Source organism: Emys orbicularis, chromosome 5 (genome assembly GCF_028017835.1).
Source record: "Emys orbicularis isolate rEmyOrb1 chromosome 5, rEmyOrb1.hap1, whole genome shotgun sequence".
Taxonomy (NCBI): domain Eukaryota; kingdom Metazoa; phylum Chordata; order Testudines; family Emydidae; genus Emys; species Emys orbicularis.
In genome coordinates, this window is record NC_088687.1 from 131,952,652 (window position 1) to 131,967,618 (window position 14,967).

Genomic DNA, 14,967 nt, shown 5'->3' on the forward strand with positions numbered 1-14,967 from the left:
GAATGCAGTCCTGATGACTGGGGCCATTTGAGCCAAGCAGGCGAGGGGACAGGCTAGCAGGGCAGGGCAGAGAAGGTGCACAGGCCTCTGGAGCTCAATGGGGCTAGATGTGGCTCTTGGAGCTGGAGTGAGAGTCCTACTTTCAGGAGGAGGAGGTTCATGGATTTTTTTCTGCTTTGTGAACAACCTCTGTTAAGAGCTGGAGGGAAGTATTTGTCAACCCAAGGGCCCATGGGAACATTTTCACATGGCTCTGCTATCATGGAAAGACTGTCACTGTGGTTCATCATTCTAGCCCACCCCCCTGCCACTCTGTTATCCCAGGCGTAGCAAGGGTAGTGTTAAATGGCCAGATTTCTGGGGCTTCCTTTCCCCCTCCCTTAGGAGACCATTCCTCAGCTGAACAGATCTCCCAGGCATCTTTGGACATACAGTCCAGCTCTTCCTTTTTACTTTCATTCAGTGGCTGACAGTCATGCCTTCTTCGCAGTCAGTTATCCCTTGCTGGTTGAGAAGGGGAGCAGCTGTAGATTAACATCATTTTTGGGTGGATAAACTGTGCTGAGTTTTGCCCACATGCCACTCCTCACTTCCTGTCACGTACAGGGGAAGAAACCACATCCAGAGCAGCTCTCAGAATATCCAGCTGCTCGGGCAGGATTTAAAATGTGGCCAAGGCATAGAGACAGGGCCGGCGCTTCCATTTAGGCGACCTAGGCGTTCACCTAGGGCACCAGAATTTGGGGGGGCAGCATTTTGCTGCCCTTGGCGGCAATTCGGCAGCGGGGGGTCCTTCCGCGCTCCGGGTCTTCGGCGGCAATTCTGCGGCAGGTCCTTCACTCGCTCCGGGACCCGCCGCCGAAGTGCCCCGAAGACCGGGAGCACAGAAGGACCCCCACCTAGGGCGCCAAAAACCCTGGCGCCGCTCCTGCATAGAGAGACTCCAACTAAGTTTGTACAGGCTGGATCTTGTTTGCCAGAGGCACAACTTGGGAACTGGTCTGTTGCCGTGTGACGTGTCCTACGTCTCTGTGGACCATTTAGTGCTATCTGCAGATGGGCCTGAGTTGAAAGTTCTGATTCAGATCTGAGCCCCTCCGAGCTTGGGAGTATTTGAGGATCTAGCTGCAATATTCTGTCCAGATGCCCGAAGCTGTGGTGAGGGTGTGGGGAAGGGAGTTCTGGCCTGAGAGTTTGCTTTCAGCCCATCTCTAGTGATAACAGGCCCATGCTTAAGCTTTCGGCACATGAAACAGCCAACACTTGGGGAGAAAACAAAGAGAAAATGCCTTTTCTGGGCCTAGCAATAATGGGGTGAAAACTAACCCACCCTGCAGGAGGCAGCCAGAGGGGAAAACATACAGACTACTTCCCTTTCCTATGGGATGCCTTCATTATCAGAGTCGAAGGAGTTGCACAGACACACTGAATTCTGTGCGGTGTTGAGTGCTTCCTGTGAGGTGCTGAGAGTCCTCAATTTCCACTTACTTTAACAGGAGCTGAGGACACACAGCAGCATACAGGAGGTGCTCAGCACCTCGTGGGATTGTTCCCCCGCGTTCGTTTTTGTTAGCACTAGCTCACGCATGAGAAAAGCACCGCTGTGTTCTTTGCAGCGTACGGGGCTGCAGAACGCAACCAAGAGCACTTACTGTTTCTTGAAGTGAAGCCGCAGTCTCCTGCGCAGGCCTGAAAGGAGACAGGCAACAGCTCAGGTCAGGAGAACAGTTCCTTGGCTCCTAGCACTCCCACCCCACAAGGGCCTCTCCTGAACTCCTGATATTCCCTGCTCCCACTCCCAGACATCTCTGCCTCCCCTTTCTCCCACTGGAGCTGTCCTGCGAGGGATTCCCAGCCTGCAGCTGCTCCTTGAGGCCCTGTCTGAAGGGTGCAGATGCTCCTCAATGCTGAGATGAGGAGCAGAAATGTGTGAGGGCCGCCATCTTGGCTGATGCACCTGGGATTGAACTGGGGACCTCCAGAGCTAAAAACTTGAGCAGTTGAAGCGCTGTAGCTGGGGGTTGTAACAGATGCATATTCTCCGTGGATCAGCGGAGAGAGGGGGCCTGTAACACATTCACCACTGGGATATGTGTGCACACAGGCTGCATGCATTTTGGGGGGGTGGTCCCTGTGGGATTTGGGGTGGATGATGGGTTTCCTGCGAGACCTGTCTCCCCCATCCTCTGCTTCCTTCCCAAATGGATCTTTGGACCCACCAGAGGCTCTCTGCAGGGTGCTGGGTCAAGGGACCCACCAGAGGCTCTCTGCAGGGTGCTGGGTCAAGGGAGAGTGCCCCCTTCTGAGCGAGAAAGGTAAGTTCCACGCATGGAGAAACCCCCCTCAGAGGCGTGAAGAGATCCGGGAGCAGCGCGACCCATTTGCTGTGCCCAGCACTTACGCTGAAAGCGACGGATGGCAACAACCAGAGACAGCAGTAAAATAACAGCACATGCCACTAATGGGGCCCAGATGAAGCCGCTGCAGGAAGAACCTAGAAACCAAAAGAAACATACAGTGCGTATTACAGAAAACAGCAGCAGCTGGCAGACTGTGCCGGCTACACACAATACCTCTGACAGAAACTCTCCTGAGGCATGGGAGGGGGCATTGTGTCTCCAGATCCACACACAGATCTGTCCCCTTTCACGCAGAAGGGGGCTCAGCTACCTCAGGGATACAGTCCTGCCCTTCCCAGCCACCCCCATGGGGCCCCTCCACTTCTCCATAGATCCAGGGGTGGGGGCTGGGGGGGGGGGAGGGTTGGGCAGGGCCTGGGTGGGCTGTGCGGAGAAGTGGACAGGCCGGGGTAGGGGTAGCACTGAGCTGTATTCTCTTTTCCTTAGAGTCCTCCCTGGGGGGTGGAGGATCCCCCTTTGAAGCAGGCCCCTAGGGCCAGGGGCAGTCCCAGGTATTGAGGCTCTGTCAGACACAGACATGAACATAACTGCTATTAGCATCAGTGGGAGTCATGTGCCTGTATCAAGGGGAGAGACCAGAACCCTGTGTTTTTATGTACCTTGCATGTTTCAGTGAAGTGTTTCATGTCTCTATGCCAGGGCCCAGAGAGTGCCCTCCACTTCAGTGGAGTCACCCCAGAGTTACATCGGAGCAGCTAAGAAAATGGAATATATTGAGGCAGCTTCATTCCTAGTGACACTCCATTGGTTTAAACCGAATTGCACTCAGGATCGATTTGGCCCACGCTACATTTTGCAAAGATGCCCAGCGAAAGGCAGTGCCCTACCTTTCATTTTAGCAGGAGTTATGTTGGAGGTTTTGCACCTCAAAGGTTTCGTTGGGGGCAGCGTTTTCTCTGTAGGTTTTTCAGTGGAAGGCAAAAAGTCGACTGAAATGATGAAAATAGGATTAATGTGACATAGCACAGAAGACATTTAAACGACACACTAAGAGTAATGAGGAAAAATCTTTGACAATCTTTAGGGCTAAAAGGAACCCCCCCCCCCAAATGAATGGAATTGTTGTAAAACCCCAAATGAACGAAATTGGTGCACTCTTGTATCTCTCAATAACTTTGTATAGAAAAGGTTGAGGCTTGGCAAGTGGTTAGATCATAATATGGGACAAGGAGTTTTGACATTTAGGCCAAGATTTTCAAAAGTGAACCCTGATTTTGGGTGTCCAGATTGAGACACCTTAAAGGATCCTGATTTTCAAAACAATACTAAGAATTTACTCTCTGAACAGCAAGGCCCTTTAATGTGTCTCATGGATTATTATTAGCATTTGTACCTTGGAGCCCCAGTCACGGACCAGGACCATGTTGTGTTAGGGGCTGTACAAACACAGAACAAAAAGATGGCTCCTGACCCACAGAGCTTATAATGTCATTCCAAAACAAGCATCGTCAGATGGATACAGACAGGTTGACTGAGGCGTACAAGGCAGCAGAGACAATACTGGTCGGCAGGCTCTGGTCACCCAGCACACCAGCAGCCTAACCTTTGTCACGTTTCTTGGAAGCCTCATGATGAAAGAGAGTTTTAAGGAGGGTTTTGAAGGAGGCTAATGAGGTGGTTTTGTGGATGTTTACAGGGAGCAATTCCCAAGCCTGCCAGGAAACACTGTGAAAACGTGAAAGTATTTGTTTGAAAATTTAACAAGGGGATGATAGAGGCTGGGCAACGTGGGCTGATCAGTGACAGGAGTCAATTTTTCAATACCAAATGAGAGATGATAGGTAGGGTGGGGATAAGGTGGGGTGAGTCGTGATGTAGGGCATCCTAAATCACTAGTTGCTTTTGATGATCTAGGCCTTAGAATGTATGTGTGTGTGTGGTTTTTTTGTTTTTTTTTTTTAAAACGGCCTCTAAATATTTAGGAAAATAACTAGTGTGAAGGGGCCTGATCCTGTTCCCATTCCGTTCAATGGGAGTTTTGCTGTGTGGGTGCAGAATTGGGCCCTTTCATTATTTTTCTAAACACCGTAATTACTAGTCATTAAGTTTCTGAAGAATTTCAATAACATCCAGTAGAACGTCACTGTCACATTGAATTTCAATGACCTCAAATTCTGCCCATATCTGGTAGGTGAATTTGTAATTATACAGGACCCCAGATTTCAGTGAGTAAGGTACTACTCAGTGTTAGTAAAGAGAGCAAGATCTAGCCAATAGCATTTAAAGAAATGCCCAGTATTAGAGTATACTGAATGAACAAGGGCAGTGATATCATGCTATCCTGGTGGAAGAAGCATACTGGTAGCTATCTCCTGAGCTGTAACACTTCCTACCAGGAATAGTATTTACCACTGGACATAGCCCACATCTTGTAATAAGTGTTTACAGGATCTGGCCCTAAGATTGGGTTAACACATTTTCTGCTACATTTCCAAACCATATCTTGCATTTTACAGTATCACAGGTTATTATTTTCCACGATAGTTGAGAAAGTGTGTGGGGGGGAGGGGGGAGGGGGGCGGCTACCAGAAATATATTTCTGCACAAAACCCTATATTGGGGCTCGATCCTGCAAAATTCGCTAATCTAACTTCAGCTCACATTGTCTTCAGTCTAATATGGACTGAATATTTTCCACGTCTGTCATAAGGTTTTGGCCTGATATCCATCATGGTAGTATCCACGTGCATATCACATCAAACCGATAGCAACAGCAACATCCCAAGGGGATTTCAAAACATCTCCGACTCTGGTCCCTTGTCAGCGTATAGAAAGCTCTGTTTGGAGTAGTTTTTTGCTGACTATAACAATGATTAAATAAGGCCTGTGGCTTATTATTGACTATATGAGTTATAATTTAACATATTTATCTCTCTAAGAAGTCAGGCCAGAAAAACCTCTAATGACAAAAAACAACCAATCACCCAAACACCCCCCCCCATTATACAAATACAGATAAAATCTGATCATTCAAACACCAGTTAACGAAAAGACTGGGCTATCCAAAGTTCATTTCTTTCCCTCTGGAACTGAAATTCATATAGAAACAATTTATTTTACTGACACGGACAGGCCAAAAGTGTCAGATGTCCCGTGAGACCTCTGGATCATTGGGATTTACCTGTATAACTTCTTTCCTATTTTTGTTAAACTACTTAACAATAGACATTAAAAAGTGAAATCAAAGAGTATTTTGTCACGGATGCCAAAGGAAAAAAGAAAAAACTCCCAGGGAAGCGTGATTTTGCTTACACATGATAGGGGAACCCCTGTTTCTTTAACTAAATCTATTAGGGCTTAGCTTTAAATCTGAATGTTTTCATTCTGACTGGATGACAGCACCATGTTTTCGAAAGCACAGTTTTTGTGTAGGGCGCATTACTATAGCTGCTCAGGTAATTCTCCTCTGTCTTCAAAGAGCTTTTCTTTCAAGTAAGCAAGGATAGAAAAGGGACACACTTAGCCAACACAATGGCAGTAAATGCCAGTGTATTTATATGCAACAAGGACTGGGGATTCTTCAAGATGGAAGACTGTGAACATTTTAAAGCCAATGACCATAATTATACCCCTGCTAAACATACACTTTACACTGAAGGTTTTTATCACCTTAGGACGTACATAGCTCCAAAGTGAAGCCACGAGGAATGGTTTTAAGCACATGATCATGTACTGTGATCAAAGTGCAGTGCTTTTTCTACCCTTTGCTACATAGTGGAGAAGCTGTGGATTGAAGAGTATTGCTGAATGCCTGAGAATTTCAAAGAGGTTCTCTAAGGCCCTACAATAGGATCCTATAGCTCAGATCCTTAAGCCCACATAAAGTCCCACCGATTTCAATTTAGAGCTCACAAAAGGTTTTGGTCTGACAGCCCCGGGGACTGAAATTCTCTGTTTACGCACAGAACAGACACAGGCAGCACTGTCAAACCAGCAGTCGGAGCCATGCGGGTGGACCCTGTGCTTCTGAGGAGTGCCACAGATTTCATCAGCACAGCACCAGGGTCCTGCTGGATCAGATTGCAGGAATCAGCAGTGCAAGCTTCCCCACACAGATACACCAATGTGCCTCAGCTCTGACCTAGCGGGACCAGCTCTAGGAATCAGAAGGTAGGTCAGTCTCCATGGCCCCATCAGTCCTGAGCGCTTTCCCCGCTGAGACTGCCAACCAAGTTGCCAGGGTGTGCCAGGTGTGATGGAGAAGGAACTGGACTGAGACCCATTTCACACGGGGTCCTAAGCAGTCCCTGTATAGTGAGAGCTGTCGGCTGTTAGCCTTTCATGACTTGCCAGGGGAGACCTGGATATGAAAGGCTCAGTATCCCGTCACCAACCCTCTGAGATAGATGTCAGCCCCCCCAGGATTTAATGGGGGTGTTAGGATATCAGTAAATGCCAGGTGAGAAATAGAATCCGTGCGTGAGAATAAACTGTGAACTCAAGTGGGGAAATAATCCAAGTTAAAAGCAAAAACAGCACTGGAATTAGAGAAAGATAATAAATGTGAATCTTCCAGGTCTAGTAGCGTTCCTTTGAAAGGCTCCTTTACACAACAAAGATCAGAGCACAGCAGTGCTCATGTTGTGATCAGGCCTGAGAAATGGACAGTTGTCATAACTATAAAGGGAAGGGTAACAGCCCTCCTGTGTACAGTACTATAAAATTCCCCCTGGCCAGAGACTCCAAAATCCTTTTACCTGTAAAGGGTTAAGAAGCTCAGGTAACCTGGCTGACATCTGACCCAAAGGACCAATAAGGGGACAAGATACTTTCAAATCTTGGTGGGGGGAAGGCTTTTGTTTGTGCTCTTTGTTTTGGGGGTGGTTCGCTCTTGGGACTGAGGGGGACCAGACATCAATCCAGGCTCTCCAAATCTTTCTGAACAAGTCTCTCATATTTCAAACTTGTAAGTAAACAGCCAGGCAAGGCGTGTTAGTTTTTATCTTTGTTTTCTCAACTTGTAAATGTACCTTTTTGCTAGAGTGTTTATCTCTGTTTGCTGTAACTTTGAACCTAAGGCTAGAGGGGATTCCTCTGGGCTCTTTAAGTTTGATTACCCTGTAAAGTTATTTTCCCTCCTGATTTTACAGAGATGATTTTTACCTTTTTCTTTAATTAAAAGCCTTCTTTTTAAGAACCGGATTGATTTTTTCCTTGTTTTTAGATCCAAGGGGGTTGGATCTTGATCCACCAGGAGTTGGTGGGAGAAAGGAGGGGGATGGTTAATTTCTCCTTGTTTTAAGATCCAAGGGGTTTGGATCTGTATTCACCAGGGAATTGGTGAAGAGTCTCTCAAGGCTACCCAGGGAAGGGAATTAGCATTTTGGGAGTGGTGGCAGCGGACCAGATCTAAGCTGGTAGTTAAGCTTAGAAGTTTTCATGCAGGCCCCCACATTTGTACCCTAAAGTTCAAAGTGGGGAAGCAGCCTTGACAACAGTGGTGAAAGGTTACAACTTATTAGCAGCCTTATAACACTGGAAGCAATTTCCCTACATTTCACACAGTCCTGTGAAGGGATCTGTGATCATCTAGTCTGACCTCCTGCATAACACAGGCCATAGAACCTCCCTGAACTAATTCCTGTTTGCATAACACAGGCCATAGAACCTCCCTGAACTAATTCCTGTTTGAACTCGAGCAGAGCTTTTAGAAAAACATCCAGTCTTGATTTAACAATTGCCAGTGATGGAGAATCCACCACAACCCTGGGTAAATTGTTCCAGTGGTTAATCTCCCTCCCTTTTGAAATTTCATGCCTTATTTCCAGTCTGAATTTGTCTAGCCTCGTATTCAAGCCAGCGGTTATTGCTATACCTTTTTCTGCCAGGTTTTCTGGCTAATATAGTCTCTAGGATCTCTTCAAGCACCTTCCAGGGCCCAAACCTTTCATGCCTTGCTCATGTGGATAGTCTCAACGAAAGCAATGAGAAAGGCGAGCAGGATTTAGGCACCGATTTGTGCCCAGTTACCTTTTCTATCAGGGTTATTTTTATTATTCTAACCTTTCTATTGTAGCAGCATCTCAGCCAAGCCCTGTGAGATTTTGGAGTGGATGGGCCAGTCTGAAACAGCACTTACCCACGCTAAGCTCCGTTCCATTGCCAAAGAGCAGCTCCGAGGAATGGGAGACAGCGCAGTAATATGTGCCGGCGTCCAAACGCTGAAGCTTGCTGATCTTCAGAGTGTATGAGTTCCCAGAGCTTGCTTTACTCACATCAAACCTGTCTTTGTCGATGTTGTTGCTGATGGTGCGTTTCTGAAAAACACTTGAAAATAGTACATACTGGAAGTCTTGGCTCTCCTTGCTCCATCGGTACCAATAGATCCCTGATTGGGTAAGCTGGTCATTTTTCAATGCACAGGCCAATTCCATCGTACTGTTGTTCGGGGCTATAATATGTGGTGGAGTCTGAAATATAGGTGGGGGTTTCTGGCAACCTACCAGGAAGAAAATAACATGTTTATGGTCAAGATATTTATTTCTACACATATTAAATAAAGGATTTCTTCGTGAGCTTAGTAGTTTCTCTGTTCATGGAATTATGGGGGTCACACAAATTAGAGATATAACAGACCTATTAGGAAATCTAGCCCCTATTTCAGGGGTAGGCAACCTATGGCACGTATGCCGAAGGCGGCACACGAGCTGATTTTCAGTGGCACTCACACTGCCCGGGTCCTGGCCACCCGTCCGGGGGGGTTCTGCATTTTAATTTAATTTTAAATGAAGCTTCTTAAACATTTAAAAAACCTTATTTACTTTACATACAACAATCGTTTAGTTATATATTATAGACTTATAGAAAGACCTTCTAAAAAACGTTAACATGTATTACTGGCATGCAAAACCTTAAATTAGAGTGAATAAATGAAGACTCGGCACATCACTTCTGAAAGGTTGCTGACCCCTGCCCTATTTCATGCCAGTGGTGGATTGTTCCCTATTAATCTTCTTGCCATCCCAATATTTTGTAACCAGTGCCTAAATACTACCGTGGGTGGTGCTCTATAGATACCCATATAGACAGGTAGAGAAGATCACAGCTAGCTAGCTCTATTTCTAGTCCGTTGTCCAGTCCACTTTTAAAAATCCCAATCAATGGGGCTTCCACATCTTGCTTAGGGAAATTATTTTTTTTGCCTTTCCTTCTCTTTGGTGCTATGCCATTCTTTGGGCATGTTTCAATTTCTTTTGCCAGTTCTTTTCAAGCTTGTTAGCTTGTTCGTTGGATTTTCTCTGCCTGCAAAGGCAGCAAAGAGGCTGAAGATGACTCCAGATAAGGTATCAAAACATGTCAAAGAAGAACTACAGCTCACTCAAGCAATAAATGCAGCAAGCAACACACATAAAAATAGACAATATACTGAAGTCAATGGGAGCTGAAGGCACTTGGCTCCCTAGAGGATCCAACCCCCTTTGGGTTTTTATGCATTAATATACATTTATTCATACTGAAAATTCTACCATGGGCCAGATCCTCAGCTGGTGTTAAAACAGCGTAGCTCTACTGACATTAGTGGAGCTCTGCCAATTTATACCAGTTGATGATTTCTCCAGACTGCTTCTGTTATTTAATCATGGATAAATACAACCAGAGACTTGGTGGTTGAGATGGGCAGTTATTTTGCTTACTCTCTCACCCATTGCATTCGATAGGCTGTGTGGATTCAGAGTTTTGCAAGCACCTGGAGCTTGGATAGTCACAGAATTAAAATAAAAATAGATAATAAATCAGGGCCAGATGTTGATCTCCTTACTCACATTGAGTAGCACCGTACTCTGTGAATGGTCTCTTAAAGGCAGATTCAGTAATACCCTTATGTACATGGAATTGTACCTTACGCTCAATGACTCCCACTGAGCTCAATGGAACTATTTGAGGACTAGGGTGCTACTTAGTGGGACTATTGGTTTGCAGTTTTGCCCAGTGACTTCAATGGGAATATTTGTGGAGAAAGGTGCTACCCTCCTTGAGTAAAAGTATCCTACTCTAGCCTTTTTACTTACTGTTCTTAGAATTTATTTTTGAGACAAGTAAATGATTCCATGTCATGAATCTTCATAGCTGGAAACATGAGCAACAGCGGGATAGGATATTGAACAATAATATTAACACAACGTTGCCAACTCTCATGATTTTATTGTGAGTCTCATGATATTTAGTTTCAGAGGGGTAGCCGTGTTAGTCTGTATCAGCAAAAACAACGAGGAGTCCTTGTGGCACCTTGGAGACTAACAAATTTATTTGGGCATAAGCTTTCGTGGGCAACTTCCATCCTTTCATGTATTTATACCTGTTCCTGTATTTTCCACTTCATGCATCTGATGAAGCGGGTTCTAGCCCACGAAAGCTTATGCCCAAATAAATTTGTTAGTCTCTAAGGTGCCACAAGGACTCCTCGGTTTTTTTGATGATATTTTGTGTTTTTCTTAAAGCCCCAGTGCCTGGAGCCAAGAAATCATGTGAGAATCTCAGCTTTCATTACAAAAGTACCGTTTTTAGCCTTCATGATTGCTGAGGAAAGCTGGAAAATGTCACTCCACAGACTCAAAAACAAGCAGGAAAATAAAAAGGAAGCCAATTTCATTTTCTCATTAGTGAGCTATATATCTACTTTGCGATTTGCAGGGCTTGACTCATGGTTTTTGAATGCTTAGGGTTGGCAATACTGAACTCAGCCTTTGGAAAATATTACCTCAGTTACAATTTTCTGCCTTGGTGTGCAGGTGTGTGTGTGTACAGGCTTCGGCGAGAATAATAGAGGGGACTCAGTTTTTCAGCAAACAAAACAACAAACTCTGGATATGATGCAACAGAGTAAAATCAACACTGAACAACCAAGAGCCACTTATATCCTGTGCATGTTTTAAGGGCCTGCCCTTGGTAGTCTTGTCTCATATTTCTTGCCCCTTTACTTTAAAGTGCTCATGTTCCTTTAAAATCCTGGGCTCATTAACTTTTGGTAATAATAATGCTTAGGCCCCTATCCTGCACACTAATCCACACACATGTGCACCTGTATGGAGCCCAATGGAGCTCAGAGGGTCTCCAAGTGGAACCTCATTAACGTGGGATGAAGCGGGCTGCCTGCTTGGATCAGCTTGCAAGATCAGTGTCTTGACTTTGATACAGGACTTTTGACCTTCTCAATGCTTTACAAATATTGGGAGCCAGCCAGCTTCAAAACTGGTATAAGTGGCTACAAGTCCATTGACATTAAACCAGCTCTGTATTTGATGCGCTGTACTGAGGAATTTGACTGCAGTAAAGTCTGCTGGTAGTTAACATTTTAATTTTCGATTCTCTATCGTCTGGGTCTCTTAAGCCAGCATTGGCTTAGCGATATGCTTGCTTGATCTATGAATGCATCTGGGAGGAGCACCAAAACTATCCTTATGACAAACGAAAAGCCAAAGCTGGTTGTCCTTATTCAAGCAAAATTTCCATTGGGTCACTGGGCATTTTACCTGAGACAGGCTTGCTGAGTATGGGCAATATTTACTAGCAGAGGAAATGTTTCTTGCCTTCCTCATGTTAATAGTCCCATCAATGTCAATACACTGAGGAAGGCAAGCAGGATTTAGCCTCTAATAAAGATGTGCCTGTGACTTTGTAGTATGGCTCCCGTTCTTTCTCTCAAAAATCTCTGACACTGATGAAATAAAACTAAAGGGAAGGGACACAGACATCTGTGCTGTAAATATAACGTGATGGTGAACAGTATATTATATTTTCATGTATTGAAGGCCAACCCTGCAAACCCTTATTCTGGTAAATACTCCCTTGTGCCTGCAAAGTCTATGGGACCACTTGCATAAAGGTTTTCAGGATCTGTCCCACAGAAAGCTTGCTGGGTAACCTTCTCATTCATAGATTCCAAGGACATAAGGGAGCATTGTGATCAGCTAGTCCAGCAGTTCTCAAACTGTGGGTCGGGACCCCAAAGTGGGTCAGGACCCCATTTTAATGGGGTCGCCAGGGCTGGCATTAGACTTGCTGGGGCCCAGGGCCGAAGCCAAAGCCCGAGGGCTTCAGCCCTGGGTGGCAGGGCTCAGGTTACAGGCCACCTGCCTGGGGCTGAACCTGCTTTGGCTTTGCCCCTGGCCCCTACACACACCCGGGGCAGCAGGGCTCAAGCTTTGGTCCCTTCTCCCGGGGTCGTGCAGTAAGTTTTGTTATCAGAAGGGGGTCGCGGTGCAATGAAGTTTGAGAACCCCTGATCTAGTCTGACCTCCTGTTTAACACAATCCATGGAACTTCCCCAAAATAATTCCTAGAGCAGAGCTTTTAGAAAAACTTCCAATCTCAATTAAAAAAATTTAGTAATGGAGAATCCACCACAACCCTTTGGTACATTGTTCCAGTGGTTAATTACCCTATTAAAAATCTACGCCTTATTTCCAGTCTGAATTTGTCTAGCTTCAACTTTCGGCCCTTGGATCATATTATCCCTTTCTCTGCTAGATTGAAGAGCCCATTATTAAATATTTTTTCACCACGTAGATACTTATAGACTTCTCTACTCGTGGTTGTTCTGTCCTTCCGAGTTATGTGGTCACCCCAACATTCATAAAAAGAAAAGGCCCATTTCATATTGAGGATGGGATTTTTCAGAAGCGCTTAGCATTAACCTATCTCTGCTCCCATTGAAGTCAATGGTAAAACTCACATTGACTTGAATGGGAGCGGAGTTAGAACAATACTGAGTGGATTTGAAAATCCCCTCTGGAGTAGATTATAGTGGCACACTTCTCTTTATAAATATTCATTTGCAGTCAAAGTCCATAATAAAAACCAGTCCATTTTCCTCCCCCACATTAGAAGTATTTAGCAGTTTCTAATGTGCACACCTATTGTTTGGAATTTCTCAAGATGCGCATGTGACCAGATTCCATTCGTAACTTGTTTCTGTCATCTCATAATGTATTAATTATTCCTTTCATTGACTCCCTACATTCTGTCCTGATTTACATCTATTGTGACCTGTAATCAGTGGGATCGCAGAAGCTGTAGAATAAAGTCAGGGGAGAATTTTGCCCTGTCTCTGTTCCTGGAAAGAATAAATAAAATGGTTTGTGGTGCCTGATCTGAAAAAAACATAATCTGCAAGTTTATGGTGTACTCGACATCTGTATCCTTATAATAAACCAACAATAAAGCACTTTATGCAGTATATAATGTACCTATAAATAATACTATAATATAAAGGTATATATATATATAATATACCATCCTACTACATATATATCATTGGTATTTCTATAGCTCCCAACACCTTGGTATCTAAATGCTGATAAAATGTATGCTATACTGTAGCTGTGATAGCCTATGACTATAATATAGTGTATATTTAATCAACACATCCTATAACATATCTATGATAAAACATGACATCCTATATCAATATTTTCTGTGATTCTAGGGGGGAAATCCAACAGTTACACTGGTGTAAATCTAATCTATCTTTGTACTTATATAGCCTGCCATGACCATATTATCTCAACATCTGAAGCTATATGCTAATTTAACTGATTACAGAATTTAACCTGATGATTCTTGAATATACTATATTCTAAACCGATAACATCCTATAATATAGCAATCCTAATAGCTCTGAAATAAAATAATCCCAAATTATGTCTAGAACATTGGTCTATAATATTATACATAGATATGTAATATTGTACATACATATGTAACGTAAAATATATTAAATCTATAACCTACTGTAATTTATCTACATTATAAACATCCCATTCTGTAGCTGTGATATAACATGATGGATGGGAGGAGGTTACAAAGTTACTACAGCACTTTGCATTCTCCCAGTCTCCTGCACTTCGAGTTCAGCTCTAGTTAACACTATACCAAGGCCTCGCCGTGTTCCTCTGTTACCTGTGATGTGTAGAGAGAGGTAGAGAAAAAGCCACGGCCACTCCATCTTGGACCCGAGGGCATCTGAGAGCTTGTGAGTTTCAGCCTGGAACAAGAGGGCTTCTGAAGCAGGGGGAGTGGTGGGGGCGGGCTGTGTGACAGAGCCCACAGCCTGTGTTTGAGCTGCTTCTCATTAACCCCATAGCAAGGCAGCAGGGAGGGGATGATAAGGGACACGTGGTGAATTGAGTTATTTGTTCGCTTCTTTAAGACGTGTAAGTTGTATATAACCCGCCTGGGAGTGGGAAACAGACACATCTGACCCATCCTGTGTTCAGACAAAGACCTAGACAGTGGATGTCTCTGCAGCATGGGAACATGAACTTTAATGCTATTTCCACATAGATTTGTATATATGTCACTTTCTTTGGCATGCAAAGTATCTCACCCATCAGCCCCCTCTCCCCACACTTACATGCTCCACCTATTGGCAGCAGGGTCTCTTGCTGTAGTAGGGAGTTCGGTAGGAACTCACTAACATCAATGGCGTTCCACGGGTATAAATGAGATCAGAATCAAACTCTGCATTACAGCGTCAGGGGGCTAGAGATATCCTTCTTGCACTCTGGCCCCTGCTCCATCTCCAGTGCTGAGCTTGCCCACTTCCTCT

General features: G+C 44.7%; 1 protein-coding gene across 1 annotated transcript; it reads right to left on the minus strand.

Moving 5' to 3' along the window:
- Positions 1 to 1,648: 1,648 nt before the first annotated feature.
- Positions 1,649 to 14,364, minus strand: CD8B (CD8 subunit beta). Its single transcript, XM_065405743.1, has 5 exons — positions 14,319 to 14,364; positions 8,500 to 8,859; positions 3,248 to 3,349; positions 2,402 to 2,494; positions 1,649 to 1,689 (listed from the first exon to the last, which is right to left on the minus strand). Exons 1-5 carry the CDS (start codon positions 14,362 to 14,364, stop codon positions 1,649 to 1,651), a joined length of 642 nt encoding a protein of 213 aa, XP_065261815.1.
- Between the last annotated feature and the right edge of the window lie 603 nt (positions 14,365 to 14,967).